A 22,372-nucleotide genomic window follows, 5' to 3' on the forward strand; every position below is an offset into this window, starting at 1 on the left:
TGATCTTTGCATGCGGCGTCCAACGGATTCACACCCTTGTCTCCTCTCTCCAATCTTTTCTCGAGTTTGGTACCCGGTCCGCAGTACTGGTAGCCGGGTAAATGCATCTCGAAAGGTAACTTGTTGATGATGTCGTTCACGAGTCCCTTTCCTTCGGCCACGTTCCAGAATCTCGGAGGCAGCGTGTTGATAATTTTAATGAGGTAACCTATGCCCTTGTCGTCGTTCACGATGAAGTTGGAAAGTTTTGTGCTGATCATGTCCACAATTCCTATCTTCTCGTTGTAGAAATTACGATTGCCTGCATTCTCCTCTCCTGCAATAACCAACAATCGGTCTATGAGCTTGCGCACGTCGTCCACCCACACAAACTCTTTGGGCAGGGTGTTGTAGAGTTTGACGCCGCTGCCTGTTTTCACCTGGTTCCAAATCGGTTTGATGAGATTTCTGTACTTCTCGCCGCTGCTGGATTTGACCCTATTCTGCGAGGCGTCGTTGTTCTGGTATAAGGCATCCGTCATGATCAAAATTTCCTTGTAACTCTGGTAATCTTCGTCGGTGTAATCTTTCGGCTGCTTTTTGGCAACGAGTTCCCACAGTCCCACCGTACCCGGATACCTGTTCCAACTATCCTTCTCGCCTAAATTAACTTTAATGTCGTTGCCTTCGAAGCTCACCTTCGATTTTCCAATCTTCCAAACCACACCGCCGCCTTCGTTGCTCTCCATGCTCGGATACAATCCGAACACTTCATCCTTGTCGAATTTCCCCGTGCTCAGGTAGTCTCGTGCCAAAGGTCCCAACTCGATCTTATCCAAAGACGACGGCGTGCTACCTATGGCTCGACGTCGTGCCGGTACGTCCTTCAGTTCAAACGGTGTCGAAGGAATGCTCGAAATGGGCGTGCGTACGGTGTAACTTTTAGCTGCAAGTGGTACGAGTTCGTTGATCAAATTTTTATTTTGTTCCGTGACGCCTTTAATTTCTTTACCTAGATCGCTGATGGCGTCGATCACAGGTTGATCTTGACGTTTCTTCTCTTCGTAGAATCCGCGATTCTCGGATTTCCAACATTTGAAACGTTTCGCGATGTAATCGCGAAGCTTGAGATTTTCGTCTTCGATTTTTCGTTTCGTTTTGGCGTTATTTATACACGTCGTTTCTCACAACGTTGCAACGTTTAGAAAGTCGTTGATTTTGTTTCTGTATTTTCCGTCGTTGGGTTTCCTCATCATGTCGATCGTCGCGAATCCGAAATCGTCACTGTTCCAACAGTGGGAGCAGCAGCGTTCCGAAAATTGATTGTAGTTCATGTCTCCGCCTACGTAGTCATCGTACGCGTGCTTGAGGTTGGTGTGATCTTGACGAAACAAACATATGAAATTAGCATTGTCGCATACTAACTGTTTTGGAATTTTGGAAAACGTTTGAGCTAGGAAGAAACAATCTATTCCTTTGTGACGACCTTGCGTGAAAAAGTTGCGAATTTCATTTTGATTTTCCAGGATGACATCGTCGAACACAACAACTGAATTTTCACGACAATCGTCGAGTGGTTTTATTTCCGAAGAGAACGTTGCAATGTCCAGACCATCGTACAGTTTCATCAGTTGCTGGTATTTGGATTGCTCCAAACTTTTCGAGAACACGTACAGGTGCCTGTTCTTCCAATCTAACCAATTCGGTGCGAGGAGAAAATTGTCCACGAGCAGTGTTGTTTTCCCACACCCTGAAGGACCTACGATCAGACAGCGGATGCTGTCGGGAAGCAACTCGCCGTTCCTTTTCTTCTTTCGATTTTCCGAATCAGGTAGACGTTTCACGACATTCCACGCACTCATAGAATCACTTCGTTTGAATCGATCCAACTCGTGTCCGGAAGTCCCAGCCATTTCACCAAAAGTTTGTCGCCTCTCTTACGCAAAACTTTTTCGATAAGGTACGTGTCGGGGTATTTAGTTTTAGAGAGTTCCTCCTCGTAGAAGCGTCCCAATAAAATTTCACCGCCACTGTCCTTTATTATATACGTGTGACGGTTTCCGGGTAGAACTCGAACCACGGTAAAAATTTCCTTGCTCCAATTTTTTGTGAAACCCCTGTCGAACGTTCGCTTCAATTTACTGACCCTCACCTGGTCTCCAATTTTGTATTTAGCTTTCTTTGTCGTGGGTGTGTACTTTGGACAGTAAACGCTGGAAATTAAACGCTGCTCGTCGGACTTGGTAACGTCAGCTGGCTTCATGCCTATCGTTCCGTGCACCGTGTGATTATAGTCGTTAACGAGTTCCGGAAGAATGGTGACCCACTTGTAGTTTCCCTGAAGCGTGAAGCGTGACCACATGCGCGATTTCAGAGTGCGATTGAATCTTTCCACGATGCTGGCCTTGACGTCATTGAAGGTCGAGTAATGTTGAACGTCGTGTTTCCGAATGAACTTTTGGAATACGGCATTGTAAAATTCCTTCCCCTTGTCCGTGTGCAGAAACCGAGGTCGTCTGCCACCGCTTTCGCGAAAAATTGTCTTGAATGCTTCCGTGACGCACGTTCCTGTTTTCGCCTTCAAAGGTAGAGCCCATGCGAATTTCGAAAATGTGTCTATGACGGTGAGGAGGTACTTTTTGCCCTTGTTCAATTTATGTACGTTTTTTAACTTGCCACTACTCATCTCGACGAGGTCGCTTTCCCAGAGGTCATCGATGCCCTTGGTTACCACCGCCAAACGTTCGTAGTTGCGGCGTGCAGGTTTATGCAATTCTTCGACGATGGCTTGCCTAGACATTTTTTTTTAGAGATTACGTTTGAAGAGAAGCACAAGCGTGATGGGATTCAAAGAGGGTGGCACCTCACCAGTGTTTTGAATGATCAGCTTATCGCCAGCACTCACGTCGAAAACGGTAAGATCTTCGTCTTCGTGTATTTCATATACGTTGCGCGTTTCGTTCCAACGTGCCAGAGGAATGTTTCCTGCTTTCTGAACACCACGATTCGATATCAAGGTCATGGTGGGAACGCTAGCTTTTCTGCCGTGAGACCAGTACGAAAATTCGTTTATCTGAATCGTGCCATCGAGGAGAAACTTGTAGTACGGATGATAAGGATGTAACATGTACAGTTTGTTACCTTCGACGAACGTGGAGATTCTCTGTTGATTGGGTACGCTGTTGATTTCGATGGCTTGCAGAGAATGCAGTTTAGCGAATTTAGTATCGACGCTAACGAGGTTGCTGTGAAGCTGTCCCAGTGTATTTTGTACGGGCAGCAAATGCTCGACTATGGTATCCGTTACTGTAGAAAATGACGGTTTGATTTTCACTTCCACGTTCAACTGCTTGTAGTTTTCGTTGAGTTCTTGCAACTTGGCACCGAAAGAGGCCAGCGTCGATTCCTGCGTGGATTCCAGCACTCCAACTTGATCTCTGATGTTGACGACGATGTTCTGAAGGTTCTCGACTTGATTCAATTTCGAACTCTTCTCGGTAAGATCGTTCACGATGCTTCGCATCTCTGTAAACTGCGTGTGAAGGTCGGCGACGCTCTGCGAAGTGGGCAGCGTCGACACCAGCGAAGCAAGTTCGTCTCGAATCTGTTCCACGTTCGCCGTTTCCGTTTCTAGTCGTTTCAGCATACGTGATATGTTCCTTTTCAAAGCGTGCAATTCTTTGGAGGTGGGGAGATTGGACACCCTACTCTCGAGATCGCTCAAAGAACTTTTGACGTCGCTCGATTCGGATAGTGCCGTCACCGCCGTTTTCAATTTTTCCAAATCTTCGCTCGAAGGTACGCTCGTCCGTAACGATTCCAAGTCACCCTGTATGTTGTCCAGTACGTGATGAAAATGAGCAAGATTAGATTCGACGTTCAAATTTTCTAAATATTCGATCTTCTGCTGAACCGTGCTCAACGTGTCTTGTATGCTCGTCAACGCACTTGCTTCAGCGTGAATATTTTTAATTTCTTCGTTGATCAACTCCAGAGACGCCTGAAGCGTAGCGATGGTGGTTTGAATGTGTTCGAAATCTTGATAAGCCTCCAATTGAATTTTTATGTTCGCGACGCTTTTACCGATGACCTGCAGTTCGTCTGACGATGGTAGGTTCGTCATGGTATCTTCCAAAGTCTGTAACTTGGATTTAATTTCTTCCAACGTGCTGGCGAATTCTTCTTGTAATTTGGAAACAACAACATGCAAGCGTTCTACATCAATATCTTTCACGACGGTTTGAAGTTCAGAGAAATTCTTTTCGATTGCCGAAGTTCGTTCTTCGATTTCGAGTTTCAATTTTTCCAAATCTTCATTTTTCGATTGAAATTGCTGCAATTTGAGCAAATCATTTTGAAGCTTATCCACGCTCAACTGTATATTTTGAACGTTGTCGTAAGAAGGTACGTCGACATAATTTTTTATGAGCGTTTTCAGTTCGGAATCGATTTTCAGAATGGGGTCGAGACATTGCGTTTGGAGCGTAGCGATCTCCGACTCTAAACTTTTGTTTAAGGTCTCCTGCAAAGCGATCAAATCGCTCCTCAACTTTTTAATTCGGACGTCCAACATGAGAATCTCTTCTGCGTGGTCTACACGCTTAGTGTTGCCGAAAATGTCGTTAGGCATTTTGGTTAACAGTTATTTATAATAGGATAGACGATTCGTAATTCTACGAAGAGAGGAATGAGTTTGTCGTAATCTCCTAGGAGTTCCACGTAAAGATAATCTCCTGCAGACACATCGTACGTTATGTTAGAAAGCATCTTGTCGTGCTTCATTCGAAAAATGTTCTTGCCGGTAGAAATTTTGATTTCGCCTGCGTTCTCCGGATTCACGGTGATTTGAAGTTTCCCACCGATCGGAATTTCGTAGAAATGTAAATTGTTATTAAAAACATAAAACATCTTGCCCACATCGTCATTCAGTTTCGTCCAGATACTGTTGAGGTGTACTATCAAAAGACCATTGAGTTTAGATAACACGGAAAGTAAGAGGTTATTGGAATTTGGTTGTGCAGTGTCCATGATGGTCTGTTTGCGAAAACCGAAAAGATTCATTGTTTCCTGTTAGTTATTTAAATTAAATTTCTACATGCTGTGTCTTTTTTGTCATTCTTCAAAAACAGGCGGAGGAAAAGAATGAAAGAGGGAGCCCTCAGGCGATGAAATTCAAAAGACTCTCGAACATGTAATTATCTCATTATATTACGAGGAAGAAGAAAAAAGTAAGAGTTGAATTTAATGAGCCTCGTGTTTAGAGCGAGCCTTAACGACATAATTACAACTTGCAACTTTTCATCGCCCGAGGGCTCCTCTTTTCCTCCGTCTGTTTTTGAAGAACGGCAAAAGACACAGCGGACTTCATGGCCATGGGGTTACAGTTAACACACGTCACATTTATCGCTTCCATTGCAGTGGCCCCACTCTCTCGTGTGGATTTGACAATCGAGAACACGTAACTTCTTGTCTCTTGCATCCAATGCGACCTTGGTTACGCGCGTCGTGTACAATTCGTGTAATTTATTCGCAATGCGATGATCTGTGCTGAGTTTTCTTTTACCTTGAAACAGGCATTCTTTGTAGTCTTGCATGCTAAATTTACTGGTACTTATTTTTCCTACCCCTTTCGCTTTCTTGATCTCTTTTTCTTCTGCAATCTTGACGCAGTACATTTTGGCACGAAGCCCCGCAAATTCGCTGATGTAATTACCAGCCGCTTCGTCTTTGAACTTTCCTATGGTCATTTTATTTTCCGTCGAATGCAAGTGATGGCCTGATGGTAAGTTACTAAAATCAAAAAGATGCTTCATCTTAGTCAGATCATGTTCGAGGCTTGGTGTGTTTTGGATTAGAAAAATGAAGCTATCCGTGTCAATGTAACATATTTGGATGTTATCTCCGTAAAAAGGTTGAAACTGATCGTAGTACGATTGGTACATGTGCAATTTTGATAGTTCAAGGACTGTGGCACCTATGGCAATCGGCTTGTTGAGCATCACTTGCTTCTTGTTCTTCTCGACGAATACAAGATTCTCGTCGAAAATGGTGAAGTTTTTGAAGTAGGGTGACGCGACGATCTTTTCGAATTTTTTTTTCGTCCGTGACCAACGTTGCGTCGATGTAATTACGCACGTTCTCCATCGTCTTGCCGTAGATGGCGTTATTGAACAGTTTGTACAGATCCTTGTCCGCAGGCGATGTCGATTGCGCTCTGCGTCGCGTGTTCTCGGCTATGTACGGTTCCAGCCACCTGCTCTGCCTAAATTTCAATCCTCTGTGTACTTTCTTCAGCTGCAAGCCGTGACGCACGTAGAATTGGAGGAGCCGGTAGTGCAGAACGTAATTCCTCTTGTTCTCCATGCTTAGTATGAGTTTTGGCTCCGATGATCCTCCAGGTGGCTTCTCTTTGGTGGGGGCCAGGGCCAATCCGTGATGTTTCTCGTGCAGCGTTTCGGGATAATCGAGATCCACTTCCAAGAAACAGCCCCATTCGCTATCTTCGCTCCAGTTGAGAAGAAAATCCTCGGAGGAGAGTTCCTCTTCGGTCATCCACGCGTAGTCGCCGATGGGAAGACACTGGGACATGGAGTGGCCATACAGGTTGTTGACATCCCAGTAGACGATGTAAGTGTTGGACTTCGATGCATCGTAACCAGGCGTACCAGGATTATTTGCCTGAGCATGCCTTCGGGGACATTGGACGATGCCACCGCGTATCGCACTCTCCATGAAGGCATACTGTTCCTTCTCTGCGATGAGCCCCAGTTCCACGTTGGTGTATTTCAGCATCGATTCCCAAGTCAATCCCGGCGTCGTGAAGAAATACGCAGGATCCAACTTGTAGATCGAGATGCATCTCTTGCGAAACGACTCGAAAATGTCCATGAGAAGTGTCACGTCCAATTTCAAATACAGGTCGTGATAGTCGCGAAAAGTTTGACAATTGAAGGCCGTCCACACACTACGAGCGTGTTCGTAGTCCTCTTCGGAACAGACGTCCTCCGTGAGATGAGAATAAAATGCCTCCCGGGGTGGAAGTTCCGTCTCGTCAAACTTGTCAAAATCATTGACGTACTCGTAGGGGTAGACGCCCTTGCGACGCAACAGATTCAAATTCTCATCTCCTCCCGAAAAACACATTTGCTTGGTGGCCACAAGATCTTCGTCGCCAAGTTGAGCTGCAAGGGTGGCCAGGCTGGAGGACAGGAAATTGTACGAATCCAGGATTCTAACTTCCACACTTCCTCCTTCTTCGAGAGGGATCCACACTCTCACGGCGATGTACTTCTCGCTCGTTCTCGGGATGATGCTGATTCGAGAAGTTATGTTGTAGAGTTCTTTGACGAACAGATGCGTATCGTACTTCTCCGTGTAGTGCAGAAACACGGCAACGAAATGCGACTCCTTAATCTTGAGATTGCACAAATTACAGATCGTGTTCAGGAATAATCCATTCTGGTGGTCATGGTGCACGACCTTGTGATTTTCGGGGGTGAAAGCCTGGTCACACTCCGCGCATCTTGTCGCCGTGTCATGTCTCCGCTGTTGTTCCGTCGTGAGAGCAGGTGGAGAAACGTAAGAGCCTTTCAGGCTGGGTGCAAGTTCTCTCGCGCATTCCGCTATCTTCTTAACAAAATGTTTTGCCGCATCGGGTCCGCAATACAAGATGACATCATTTAATTTTTCTCCGTAGATGGAGAAACTGCAAGGCTCGTGGTGAAAAATTTGGATCGTGCTTGAGGTAGAGGGATCAGGGTTGCAAGACGTCATGGGAACTTGGAAGCTTTCAAAGTCGGCATAAAGGACAGCGGGATGGTGGAGAAGAGCCTGCTGTTTCTGAAATTTCATCTTGGTTCCGGGTTCAGGCATGACATCTTCGGGTTCTGCATTCACGAAGCCAAAACACTTGTGCTGTTCTTTCGTCTTCTTTCCCACGCGAAAAATTCTCAAGCATTGATCGCAAATGTCGATCTTATCGTGATTCTTGCTCATCTGTCTTCCGAGTAGGCGTGAGAAATTCCGTATCAAACTGTAACGACCATCTACGAGCAAGAGTCGAATTACATTATTCTGGCTTCTCGCAGGTCTTAACACACGAATGTTGCCGGAATTGTCAACCCCAAACACGGAAATATCGAGATCTTCTCCTTTTTCCTCTCTATAGTTTTTTTCAAATTGGTTAATCTTATTCAGGGGCACAGGATAGGAAATTCCTCTCATCATATTCTCGTATCCCCCCTCGTATCGTTTGTAATTGTACAGACGTTGGGGGTTATTATTATTAGCCGGGTGTAATGCGGCGATGACAGACCATAAGAAACTCTTCGCATCATTACTTTGTATGTTTAACACTGCATTTTGTTGTTTTTTTTGTTTGTTTTTTTGAGCACTGCCTAACGGTTTGAAATTACAGACTCGAAGCTCTAACATGTGGCTGTGTCCGCAAAGACTCCATCCACTTCCGCGACCTTCAAACTCTTCTTGTTTTTGTCCCAGGTGCTCGAATAGCCGTGTCACAATTTCCTCCAGATCCTCGTGATTGCCCTCATGTAAGCCTTCGCACCCTACGTAAAAGCTGAAAGTGCTTGACTCGGACGAGACAACTTTCTCATACAGCAGGGTCAAGACGAGATGAATTTTAACTGCAACATTAACGATGCAATTACGTAATTGATCGACTACCAGAGATTTCACATTGTCGAGGAAGGTGCTCGAGTCACATTTTTCATCACTTCCAGATTTATACGTCATGATGCGTGCACTTTTATTCAAAGCACCGCCGCCTTCATGTGCATCAGTGCGAGATTTCTTTGACGGGGGGACTACGACATCATGTTCCGGTAGACGACATTTTTTCAAATGCCTAGCAATATTAGGTTTAGAAATCAATTTTCCACAGTTACGACATGCCACTTTTCCGCAAAGACCGGAGGGACCTGGTTGCGATTCCATTTTTCCTCTGTTATTTATATACAGAGAAATTTTTGGGGGGTAGGTTGTGGTGGTGGTGGTAGGGGAAAGCACACTGAAACAGAAGGAAAAAAAGTTGAAAAATGCTAGACATTTTTTTTTCCTTCCACATATATATATTAGACGCGAACAGTATGTGTGTGTGTGTGTGTGTGTGTGTGTGTGTGTGTGTGTGTGTGTGTGTGTGTGTGTGCACTGTTGTAGGAGGTAAAAAAATATGTGACATGTAAGTGTGTGTGTGTTTCAATTTTTTATGACTCCTCTGAATATGTGTGTGTCAGACGCAAAACAAAAATATAAATATATCATGAAAAAAAATAAAAACTTACCTTTCAAAAAAGATAGAGAGACTTCAAAAAAACTTGTAGCTCACTAAAAAAAACTTTCCACGATGATATATATATGTATACTGCCAGACAAACAAATTAAAGAATACTGAACTGCCACGATTTTGACGTTCACCTTTCAAGTGAGATAGAGAGAGACTTCAAAATAAAACTTGTAGCTCACTAAAAAGAACTTCCACGATGATATGTATGTATGTATACTGCCAGACAAACAAATTAAAAAATACTAAACTGCCACGATTGACGTTCACTATGATAATGATGTACAAAAAAAGAAACTGCTACGTTATATAGGAACCCCAACAACCCACGCGACCCCCTCTCCTCTCCTTTGGTGAAAACACAATGAGCGCTATAGTCAATGTCCTAGCAATAACCCCCGTTGACCGATTCACTCATGCATGTGGTACAAACGAACAATGCTATACTTTTTTTAAACAAAAAAAAAGACTTTTCGATGCGCACAATATCCTGTGGGGGACAAATAGCAAATGAAACGGGCGTTGACAGTTCCACCCATGCATTGTGTTGTCGATCATTTCCTCGGTTTCTCTATTCCACACGCCCCGTCAGAGGGTGTGGTGTGTGAAACGGGCGATCCCCTCCAAAGCGCTGTGAGAACCAGCACACAAAAAACTCAACCATGCCTGAAACAAAAAACCAGTGGACGCTTTGTTTCGTGCTTGTGATTCCATAAAAATAATACGCGAAAAAGTTGAAAAATTCCACGTGCAACAATACAGCTTTGTTGTCGGTCGAGCATAATTGTGGATAGATAAAAATTTCCAAAGCGAATGCTGTTTGCTGTGTTCGCTTCCGCCGCATCCGCTTCTCATTCAATTGTTATAGGGGGGGGGATGTGGTGGATTCTTCATTCAGAACCGTGGGAAAGCTGAAAAAGTAGAATCTCTTCAGGTCGAACTTAATGCCAGTGGAATGGGTTCGGGGTGAGGCTGTGGCGGCGACGGCGTGGCGGTCGTATGTGTCGAAGCTGGTAGCAGCACGGGTAGTACTGCGATCAATTCTTGTGAATGTAGTAATTCTTTCGAAAAGATAACGTTACCTAAACGAGTGCACGCTTCCAAAAAAAAATAAAACTTGCAAGCGAAATTGCGAATCACTCCAATATGCGGGCACGGAAAAAAAAAAAGGTGAGGTTTCGAAGCCACAATAAACGTTCAACACCACCTGTCGTTGTTTTTTAAAATTGCATTATTGTATGATGTCAGTTTTGGAAACGCTTGCAATATACTTTGCACGTTGCGTGAAAACAATAATTTCACCTCGGACGAAACAATTATTTCTCGCTGTGTAAGCTCAGCTAACGTTTTTGAGTTTGATGCTCTCAACGAATCGAAAATTGATTTTTAATTTTTCCAAGCCACACTATCGAATGACATTCGGTAATTTCGAATTTGCGCAAATGCTTCTGGGTTGGTTCGCAAAATAGTGTTTGGTCCGTGATAAAAATATTACATTGAGCGATGAAACACAATTTTTCCACAGGGGCGAGAAAAGTTCTACCGAGCGTCGCTATCCACGCGAACATTAGAAATTGCCTGAATGTGCCTTGGGGGCTTTGCACACGATTATCGATTTTCGTTTTAGAGAATAATCTATGTAAGATTCTAGCATTGAGAATGAACAACGTTGATTGAATTTTGACAACATTCGCAGTACAAATCCAAATTCGTGACGATTTCGCCACCACCACGCACCCCTGGCGAGGTTATAGGGGCCAGGGATCCTAAAAACAACAATTATTATTTGTTTGTTTGCGTCACAATACGGAAATAATGTGAGGCATGCGCGCATTGTGTTCCCGAGAGAGAGAGGTTTACAAAGCTCGCGATATATAAACATTTGGTCCCGGGGACTTGGAAAATTACGATAAGGTGCATTCATCCTTCAAAGGATGAGAGGATGAGAGGATGAGAGGATGAGAGGATGAGAGCTCATCTTTCACTCATCACTGCTTTTCTGCACCGTGAAACATCGTCAGCGTAATAAATAAGGCGCGGAACGGGGAGAGAAAGTGAGTTTTTGAGCTTTTGGCGGTCGTTTGGTCAAGAAATCAAAGTAGTGGTCAAATGCACATTTACTATCTACTGGTGAGTTTCCTCACCCTAGATTAGAAAGGGTATTTCCTTGCAGAGGAGTGAGTTTCCCTACCCTAGATTAGTAAGCTTATTTCCTTGCAGAGGGGTGAGTCTCCGCACCCTAGATTAGAAAACTTTTTTCCATCTATTCGAGAGGGGTGAATTTCTTCACCCTAGGTTAGGAAGTGCATTGCGTCCTATGGCAGAGGGATGAGTTTCCTCGTCCAAGCTAAAAATATATTTCGTCTGTTGCAGATAGAGGAGTGTTTTTTTTTCTCTCTCTCTATGGCTTAAGCAATTAATTTCTTCAGTTGCAGATAAGATAAAAGTTTCCTTAGCTCTAAATGTTCTGCACTTTTCTTAGTACCCGACGAGTGAATTGATATGTATCACATATATTTTTCCATCTAAGTCGGTGAGCAAGGGCGTACCCAGCATAAAATCTCAGAATGTTTTAACAACGTTCACGTATCATAAGGGACATATTCAGTTTCAATCCATCCAAAGATTACTTTTACTCCACTTTAAGTAGAGAGAGACTAATCGGAACTGGACCTACATAATGATATATCTGTACATATCGCGCTCTGCTTAGCACTGCAAATATTAATACATTATTATATAAGACAAAACTACATACTGTATACATGTACAAATATGGTTGAGCCGGTAACGATACACCGGTTGGATTTAATTTGCTGATACCGGCCGATATTTCTCTGGCGTTTTGATCATCAGCAGCGTGGCACTTCGCGGTATTCTGGAAGTTATGCAAAATTCAATATCTCCATTGATTTTCTACCAATATTATGTAAAAAAAAAGCCTTCATTTTGCGATTATGTAACAGTTATCTTTATATCTGATGTAAATTTTTAATATTTTAGTGTTAATTTCTTGTTATTTACACTCCCATGCACTTAATTCGTTAGTTGTTGTACCTCTATGTGTTTGCAAAATAAACTACCCTTATAATGGAAATCAGTAGCGGTGATTGTGTGCCAAAACTGTTGGGGAAGGGGGGGGACAAGGCTTTTCTTGGTAGACAAGGCTTTGCATTGAGAGGTCATAGTGCGTAGGCAAAAAATGAGGGAGCATCCGACCCCTCCAAGCCCCCTAATGACCATTACTGTTGGAAATGAGTAAATTATGTGTAGTTGTTTTAAATCTGCTGTACAAATACATGTTTACATGTAAATTAGTGTCTGAACTACAGAGAGGGGAAATAAGAAGGGGCAAAGAACATTAGTGCCACGGAAATTTGAATTATTCTAATACAATGATTTTCGTCGTGTCCGGACACACTCCACATACGCTCCTGTTTCGTATCCATCAATACAATAAAATAGTGATATGAAATGAGGTTTTTATTTCTCCGATTGAACTTTCATCAAGATTTTGCCCCCCTAATCAGAGGCTTCGCACGCCAGCAGTATCGTCATTGATGCATCAAGTGACTTAAAAAGAAACAGGTACTAAATATAAAGTACATACATTATTTTCCAATTACAATTAGTACTAGTACTAGTAATAGCTACGATTTTACTTTAAGAGAGTGAGGTTCACAAAAAGATTAAGGGAGGGAAATCAAGGTGATTGCAATCCCTCCAGGACAAATCACCTAAATGACAACAGTATATTCAACTAATCATGAGAACTCCATGAAATCACGCTACAGATAAAGAAACGGCAAAGAATGCAAACCCTTCTCAAACAGCTGTGTGTAACTCATTATATACGAGCTTCTCTAAACGTACACAGTCTGATAATTAAGGAAAAATGTTATCATTGTAAACAGAAATGAAGAGAACCTTTTGAGTGCCACCTGTTGATTACTTAAAGTACTTCAATTCTGCATCAATGTAACAAATGGCACGGCCCATAAATTAAGCTATGTTTGCAAGCCTTCATGTGTCGTGCAGTGGTTCCCATAGAGGGCGGCGTGGCTGGCATACAGGGTCGGCGCGAAATGTTCCAATATTTATTGATTCACTGATATGATTGTTTCAAATATGTGCTTATTTAGTATTTATGGTAAAACTTCGATAGCGTCCCAACACCTCTCAATCGTTTATTTCGTCATTTTTAACATTCGTACTTACCTATTCTGCATTGCGAAAGATTCTTCAAGGTGCTAGTTTGCTTTTTTTACGAAAAGAAGTTCAATTTTTGACATAAAGAGTAATTATTAAACCATGGGCGTTAGCCCCAAAAATTCACGATAGCCCCACGAATCATCACGGGGACGAGGTATGACTACAAGGTTAGGTTAGGTTCCATTAGCACTCATTTCGTTCAATTTAGCATATACGGACAACATCGGTTTTTCTCGATGAAAGAAAATACCTACACGAACTTCTAAATACTACAGAAAGTCATTTCGGTAAGTAGTTTCTTGTGTAAAAATGAAGAAATCCGTTGGGACGCTATCGAAGTTTTACCGTATTTTTTAAGATACAAAATGTTTCTGAAATTGAATTGTGTGTTTATTTTTCAACTTAATGCAAGCAACCCAACCACACTAACTGAGCATTGCAAGTGTTAGGTAGGCCTACTTTCTGACTTGGGCGCCGCGGAAAGATCTTGAAATACTAAGGGCGCCGTGAAAGTAGTTTGGGAACCCCTACCGTAGTGATTACACTGCCGCTTTCCAATAAATTCTGCGTTAAGCCAGTCTCACACGGTAGTTAAACACGTCTTTACTTGCCGACTGATCTCCGACTGGAAACTACCATAAGATTTTTTTAAGCCCTCAGTTCGCGAAGGCAGCAAAAGTGGTCTCACACGATCCTTAAAATCGCATCTTTAAAAATGGCGACTTCACAATCACGCTATACTATTTAACAAGATGCTAATAACAGCTGAAGATAAGGGAAAATAATGTTTATCTTAAAAGAATAAGATAAATATTTTATCACTGTTGAAAATTGCAGTACATGTAGCCCGTAGTAGTGAATGTGAGTATGTAACATATATTATACAGTAAAAACTGCATATCCCGGAACCTCTATAAGAAGGAAACCTGTAAATACGGACAAAAGTCCCCAAAACGGACCGATTTTATACCTGAAAATGACCTGCTTAAGGCGGAAACCTCCTTAACGCGGAAACGGAACACCATTTAAAGACCAACGAGATGTTTTTATTCTCAGTAATACGGAAATTTCTTCCTTTATTTTTTTCGCTCGCAAGAAAACAATGCAATGCTGTAAATGGAACACGCCTCTGTTGCCACTCGCTTATCGGTAACATTGTCGATATGAAAGAATGCGCTACAATACTCATAGCTGTTACGATTCCGTTTCTTTCTTTCATCTCTTACCCTCTTTCTCCACCTTTCTTCGTCTATTTCTCCTCTGTTCTTTCGTCATCTTTCTATTTTTCTTGTTATCTCTCTTTGTTTCTTTTTTTCTTCACTTTTATCTCAATCTTTCTTCACCTCTCTTATTCCATCTTTCAATCTTTCTCTTTCCCTCTATGCACATCGCGCTACGACGCCAGGGGTCCCGGGTTCGAAAAGATACATAAGTACGTACTGTACGTTCTTACAATACTGTAAAAAGTGTACGAACATCTTGTGTAGTTACATAATTGTAATCTCTGCTATGCTTATTGCGACTGTATCGCATTTTTATTCATGTACGTACATGCATTAGTACTCTACATTATAAGTAATGCAAAATATAAATCTGTCTTTCCATTATTTCCTGCAGCGCTGTATACTTTATTTAAAGTCAACCCTGTATAAGAAGGAAAACTCTTAAGACGGAAAATTTTGCTCGGAACCATCATGTTCCGGGATAGACAGGTTTTACTGTATCAATTTGATATACCACTTTACGGACACACTAGCATAAAGTTGCATTACCCGTATATTGCGATAGAACTTGCATCTTCTAATGAAACCCTTCTCCGTACCTTAATGAAATTTATTTCGCAATACGAATTAGTGAAATAAATAGCATAAACTTTACAACATTCAAAATGTGAAAATTGGGGTGTTTTAATTAAGTTAGTTAGCATATTTATATTGAATTGACACTTCATTGCTCATAAAATACTTATTGTGAGATTTACTTTGAAGGTCATGAAGAAATAGTTGCAATTCATAATTTACCTAGGTATATACCTAGATATCATTACAACATTAGCAGATTTATTTACTGCTACACACAGCACAGTCTATTTGTTACAGCCTACATTTGTGGCAGTTCAGTATTCACTTCAAAATAATATTCGTGTCGGTAGTGAAAATAAAATACCAGTATCACAGTAGGAAATTTAGACATGTGAACTTATTATTTAAAACAATAATAATAATTAGTAGACTCTCCAGTCAACAAATAAAATGTTCCCCTCAGTCATTTTTATAGTTGTATTGGTCGAATGTTTTTTTTTTCTTTAAGCTGCCTTGAATAAATAGTCGAACACTATTGCCCTTCTTCTTCTTCCTACTTCAGCTGGCCAGTGTACTGCTCAATTCTGATTGGTAGTTCTATGATATTAACGATGGATTTAAGAACCATTTCTAATTCTGGTGTTTCTGAAAAAGATAAAACCGTTACACAATCTTTAAATAAGGAAGCTAGAAGTCGATCGGGAAGTGAAGATGTACCTAAGTGCCGTGTGTGACTGGCTTTTATTATTCCTATTTTTTCTAAGAACGGAGTAGTGAGTCACGTCCGCGCCTGCCCGATGTATTCTGCCTGTCCGAGAAATTCTGCCTGCCCGAGGAATTCTGCCTGTCCGAGAAATTCTGCCTGCCCGATGTATTCTGCCTGTCCGAGGAATTCTGCCTGCCCGAGGAATTCTGCCTGTCCGAGGAATTCGCCGGAGAAATTCTGCCTGCCCGAGTAATTCTGCCTGCCCGAGGAATTCTACCTGCCCGAGGAATTCTGCCTGCCCGAGGAATTCTGCCTGCCTGTGGAATTTTGCCTGCGCGAGGAATTCCAGGCCACAGGACAGATTTCGTGCATCGTTTACTTGGGAGGATTGGTGCTCGGACGTGTAGCTATGGTTTCTTTGGATCATATAACAGACATGTTTCTTTGGTTTGTAAAGTTATGATCTGTTGGTTAGTATATTTTCAACACGTTTTAGCCTGTAAAGTGTGGACTTTCCCGATTTCTACTGGCTTACTCTACTGTCTGTCAATCAAGATATTTTGGGTTTGATTCCAAGTGGAGGAGCATTGTACGTACGAATTTCACTTTCGAGCTGAGTAAAGCCCCTATCACACGGAACTGGATTTCTAGTAGGAATGCCCTAGTTGGCGCTGAACCAACTTTCTAGGTAGCAATCATGGCCGCCTGGCTGACTGCTTGACTGGTTTGGAGGAATAGGACATGTTCTAATTGCTACTTGCTTTCGTCGACTGGATTCTGTGGAACAGCCAATCAGAGCAAAGTTTCGGCATGTGAAGGTAATCTGTGAGTGTGCAAAGGAGCGTTTTTGTCTGTGGTTTCCGAGTGTTACTCCAACAATGTATAACGTATACAGCATAAAAGGCGCGTTGAGTTGCACCATCTATGCCGAGTGCACGGTGTTTACATTTGAAACAACTAAAATATTCTTCCATACGTGTACAGTAAACGTTGTAAAGTATGTATTTAAGCAACGTCATTGATTTGTACATAATACCGTTTTATACGAAACGTTATTCCTCTCTCTTGTGCATAGTTATCGGATATTAAAAATGTGAAGTGATACATTGTTTACATCTCTCGTGGCCGCCATTACAACTTCCCTCGTATGGGAACAAAAGTCTATCGACAAGTACGCTAAGTATCGTGTGAGGCGAAAACTAGCAAATTGGTACCCAGTCCAGCGCCATCTAGGGCACACCTACTGGAAATCCAGTTCCGTGTGATGCGGGCTTAAGTCTAGTCAGCCAGTCATGTTCATATCCTAAGATTTCATATTTTATTTTTCTGTTTCCATGATCTAATTGCAACAATGGCAAGGAGTGGCGATTAGATTAATTTTGGGAAGGTGTATAATAAACCCCCACACCTAGTGGTTGCATGAGCTTGTAGTTGGTGGTGGGGCTTGCGTTCTGTGATGATCCCCTAGGCTATACCGGCGGAAGCTTAGCTACTGGCAATCTCCCATGCCGGGCAAGCTAGCGGGTAAAGAGCCAGACTAAGTAGCAACCTAACGGTCAACGGCTACAAAGGCGAAAGAAGATGGATGGTCAACTCAACGGCTGAGTAGGCGGAAGAAGCAAGAAAAGGAAGATCAGTTAAAAATACCTTGGACTATTTGGCTCCTCCTTTAATCCACAAGACTAGGCTGAATCTTTGATGACTGGACTATTATTGGACACGAATTATAGGTGTGTTTCACCTGCATCACAAACCGTTGCATTGTGGCTTCGAGCAGCCATGATTGAGGCCAGTTCTTGTAAGCATACGGAATTCAAGCGTGCGGGCAGGACAGGGTGCGAAATCCCGGACGGACAGGGGGGAATTCCCCCCAACAACGATCTTGTCCTAAAATTTCCCCCCACCAAACTTTTCCGGGGGGGGAGAGTTTATGTTCTCGAATATACTTTACTGGAATAATATCGAAAACACACAATGAACGAACAACAAAGAGCCTCATCTCTAAGGACACTGAACCCATCAATCCCCAGAACGCAGAAATTAGTCCGACTTCTTTTTCCTTCTCCATTTCTCATCGGCTTTCGTCAGTTACCCCAAAGTATATAAATATATTAATAATACAAAGCACGTAATAGCATTTAGATGTGAATTTTATATAGGAAACTATTATCTTCTTAATGTCTCTTAATTTTTGCCTCTTTCCCGTTAGTCACGCAAATCATTGTTTATAGCATTATTAAAATCTTAATTTGCAATTGAATTTTGAATGAAGGGCAGTTGATTTAATCTATTGTATATATATATATATATATATATATACTATAATGTCATTAAATGTGTATCAATTATTAAATAATTAAATTATATATATAGTATGTGGGTGGGTATCTATTGCTCCTTCCCCCCACCAATCCGCAGTGATTTCGGACCCTTGGGCGGGTACATAGCACAGACATTCGTGATTTAAAACAAAAGTTCGGATGGTGCAGATGTACCGAACAATACGCGGTGGATATTTCCATGCAAACAACAAATTAAATTGGCTGCAAACATCATGCATTCTTGCGTAACATGAAACACACCTATTTTGTGTGTTACATAGTTGAGAAATGGTATTCTTTCAGGGTGATAAAAACATTTCCGGCAGGGATATAAATATTTTTTAGGGATAAACAGTTTGTGGGAGGAAATCCCCGGCAACCCCCCCCCCCCTCCTATTCGCACACTGGTAAAGGTACTAGTTGGGAAACCTATCATTACACCAACTTTTGTCTTTGTAGTTCTGGTTGTTTCTGAGATGCTAATAGTTGACAGGGATGGACAGACACACAGACTTTCAGCTCTTGCTAATTGATGCCTACAATGATATGAGAAGATGGCTAGAACTGCAATTACCTTGGAAAGAAGTTATTGCTCAATTTCTGCATTTCCATGTGTCGTCACCAATGCGAGAAAAGTCCAAAGAAATGATTGAAATGTGATTATCAGGAATTTTCGAATTTGTAGTCACCGTGCATTCCATATTTAGATTAGAAATCCATCGATATTGAGATTATCAGTTATGAACGTGATTGATTGAAATGCCTTCATGATCAATAATACTAGATCAATTCAAAATAGCCGACCGCTATACATACATCATAATACCTGACAAGAAATAATAATATAAAAGGCTGCGTTGTCCCGAGAGAAGGTATCAGAAGACGGTTGAAGACATCTTGGACAAGATGAAGTCTCTCGTCTCCCTCATCGCCCTCTGCCTAGTGGCTACAGTGCACTCCAAAACCATCACTTGGGATTTCGAGAAGAGTCTGGGAAGCCTGGTGCAGAACCCCTACAACACCGTTGTCTGGAAGCAGTCGAGCATCGGCGACATAAAGAAGTACAAGAAGAACCCCATCCCAGGAACCTCTGACGATGGAGTGGCTGTGGTGGATCTCCTGAAGCAGGTGTCCGGAGGGGCCGCAATGAACACTCCCGGACTCAACCTACCAAATGGTGGTAAGGTGACGGTCACATATTTCACCAGGGCCTACCTCCCCAACGCCGACGGAGTCCAGGTCGCCTACCTGGAGAACGATCCCGTCTACCAGGAGATCATCCTCGACCTGTATGCCGAGGCTAACCCCACCACTAACGAGTGGTACACAGCGTCTGCAAACATTCCGGCGGGTCTCAAGCAGCCAGTGGAGGTAATTAACATTTTTATTCTTTCCATCCAAAATAAATGAATTGCCATACATTCAAATGGAAAAAAAATCATTATTGCCGTGTAGTCAAACGAATCCAGCTTCGATTTTCTTTTCACTGTTTCAGATTTCAATAAAAATTGCACGTCCAATTCTGAGTTCAAAACCATCTTGGCGATGTTACGTGTGCAACATTGCCTCTTTTCATCTATCAACATTTCCATTCATAACATTTATTATCATTATGTAACAAACTTACAGTACCTAGTAAATCATTATATGGATTAGAAGAAGTGTCCAATATGTTTAAATGTGTGTCCGTTTCTTAAATATGCAGTTAACGTTTATGGAATAAGTTTGATTTTCATACAATATGGAAAATAGTTACAGTAATTATTGAGCATATGAGCATAAACCTGGCCATGTTATTGTTGGTGGATGATGAAAGTGTAAGGAAGGCTCATTCATTTGTTCCAGTTAAATATATTTAATTAAATTCAAAATCTTCAAAAAAATTAATTACATTTGTGAAATATACGATGATACATATCGAAATAAATTACAATTATTACAGCAACAATAGCTATTAGAACTCATTATAATTCGGGACGCACCTATTGTGTTCAGGAGTGCTTATGTTTCTAACCGTGACAAATTCTTATTAGCGAAAGGAAATGCACATTAGAAAGGCGAGAATCATTGTTATGGTCATTGGTACATGGCATAAATACACTCAGCAGACTACATAGAGAAAATAGTGCCAAAATAATATATTGCAATCGATGTTCTCTGCACAGTACAAGACTGTGTGAAAATAGGTTTCTAAATGTTACATTATTATTTATTTCAGACTCCTTTAATAAGTCTATACTCATACATTTTCACCAATATTCACTAGATCACTACGTTAATGTTGCTTCATATTTTTCGTATTCTTTCATTTGTTTTATCACTGCATCAGTTTTGCTTCATAGTTTTTTCATGTTCTTTAATTTGTCTTCAATATCTCTAGTTAAAACACTTTCTTTCTAAGTCAAGTTTTGTGAGAATTTTGAATTGTTCTGAAATGCTAAAACCATTTCGTGAATCATTTCATGTACGTTTATTCATATACTTCATTCCATGAAGTATTTCATGTACGTTTTTGTACACCCTAGTTATCTGTGGTTTCATTTTTTATAGATATGGGTGTATGGAACTCAAGGAAACGGCACAGACATTGACGTAGTGGCCATTGACAGCCTGAGTGTATCAGGAGTTGACGACGACAGCTCTGTTGGATCAGATGAAAGCAGTTCGGGTGGTGGATCTGAAGAAGGCGGTTCCTCCGGTGGTGGATCTGGTGGTGGATCTGAAGAAGGAGGTTCTTCAGGTGGTGGTTCTGGTGGTGATTCTGGCGAAGGTGGTTCCTCAGGCGGTGGTTCTGGAGAAGAAGGTTCCTCAGGAGAGGGAGGTGAAGGAGGTTCCTCAGGCGGTGGTTCTGGAGAAGAAGGTTCCTCAGGAGATGGAGGTGAAGGAGGTTCCTCAGGCGGTGGTTCTGGAGAAGAGGGTTCCTCAGGTGAGGGAGGTGAAGGAGGTTCATCAGGCGGTGGTTCTGGAGAAGAAGGTTCCTCAGGAGATGGAGGTGAAGGAGGTTCCTCAGGCGGTGGTTCTGGAGAAGATGGTTCCTCAGGTGAGGGAGGTGAAGGAGGTTCATCAGACGGTGGTTCTGGAGAAGAAGGTTCCTCAGGAGATGGAGGTGAAGGAGGTTCTTCAGGCGGTGGTTCTGGAGAAGAAGGTTCCTCAGGAGATGGAGGTGAAGGAGGTTCTTCAGGCGGTGGTTCTGGAGAAGGAGGTTCCTCAGGAGAGGGAGGTGAAGGAGGTTCATCAGGCGGTGGTTCTGTAGAAGAAGGTTCCTCAGGAGAGGGAGGTGAAGGAGGTTCATCAGGCGGTGGTTCTGTAGAAGAAGGTTCCTCAGGAGAGGGAGGTGAAGGAGGTTCCTCAGGCGGTGGTTCTGTAGAAGAAGGTTCCTCAGGAGAGGGAGGTGAAGGAGGTTCATCAGGCGGTGGTTCTGGAGAAGAAGGTTCTTCAGGAGATGGAGGTGAAGGAGGTTCTTCAGGAGGTGGTTCTGGAGAGGGAGGTTCATCAGGTGGCGGTTCTGGAGAAGAAGGTTCTTCAGGCGGTTCCTCAGGAGGTGACTGCAACGATAGCTCATCATCGGAGGGGTCGGAGGAGCGTCATACACGTCATAGGAAATTTGTAAAGGGATAATTTGAGCCAGTGCAGAAGACTTTGGATGTCGTTTCAAACTTTGAAATCACTGTCACTGACCAGAACTTCACAATGTCTTGTCTGCTTTCAGAACACAACCCAACTTCGAGTTTGATACGTTCCGAATTCATTCTGTACTAAACAATTTGGAATAAATATGATGAAATATATATTTGTTTGTGTGATTACTGTTTTTATCCTCCAAACAAAAAATCTTGTAACCTTAAAGTAACTAAAATACGTATTTGATTTGATTAAAATATATTATAAAAGCGTATATTTTTTTCGGCATCCTGGTTCCCTCTGAAAAGAAACTTTGGTCAAAATAGAAATGGCAAATAATGGCAACGATACAATAAAAATATTCATTGAATATTTGAAATGAATGACATGTATGCCTTAAGTACGCATATTAAATCACTCTCGTACTAAC

At 42.1% G+C, this 22,372-nt stretch overlaps 1 protein-coding gene across 2 annotated transcripts; it reads left to right on the forward strand.

Annotated features, from left to right (window-relative positions):
• The first annotated feature begins 19,184 nt into the window (after positions 1–19,184).
• LOC145999654 (uncharacterized) lies at positions 19,185–22,109 on the forward strand. 2 transcript variants are annotated; one of them, XM_083136783.1, is made up of 3 exons: positions 19,185–19,692; positions 20,872–21,778; positions 21,809–22,109. In XM_083136783.1, the coding sequence occupies exons 1-3, from the start codon at positions 19,228–19,230 to the stop codon at positions 21,937–21,939; spliced, it is 1,503 nt and encodes a 500-aa protein (XP_082992909.1). In that variant the 5' UTR covers positions 19,185–19,227; the 3' UTR covers positions 21,940–22,109. The 2 variants fall into 2 exon arrangements, with proteins under 2 accessions (XP_082992909.1, XP_082992908.1); XM_083136782.1 differs by having other exon boundaries at positions 19,186–19,692; positions 20,872–22,109.
• Positions 22,110–22,372: the final 263 nt, after the last annotated feature.

The sequence above is a fragment of the Lepisma saccharinum genome, chromosome 15 (assembly GCF_977018435.1).
Source record: "Lepisma saccharinum chromosome 15, izLepSacc3.1, whole genome shotgun sequence".
Classification (NCBI taxonomy): domain Eukaryota; kingdom Metazoa; phylum Arthropoda; class Insecta; order Zygentoma; family Lepismatidae; genus Lepisma; species Lepisma saccharinum.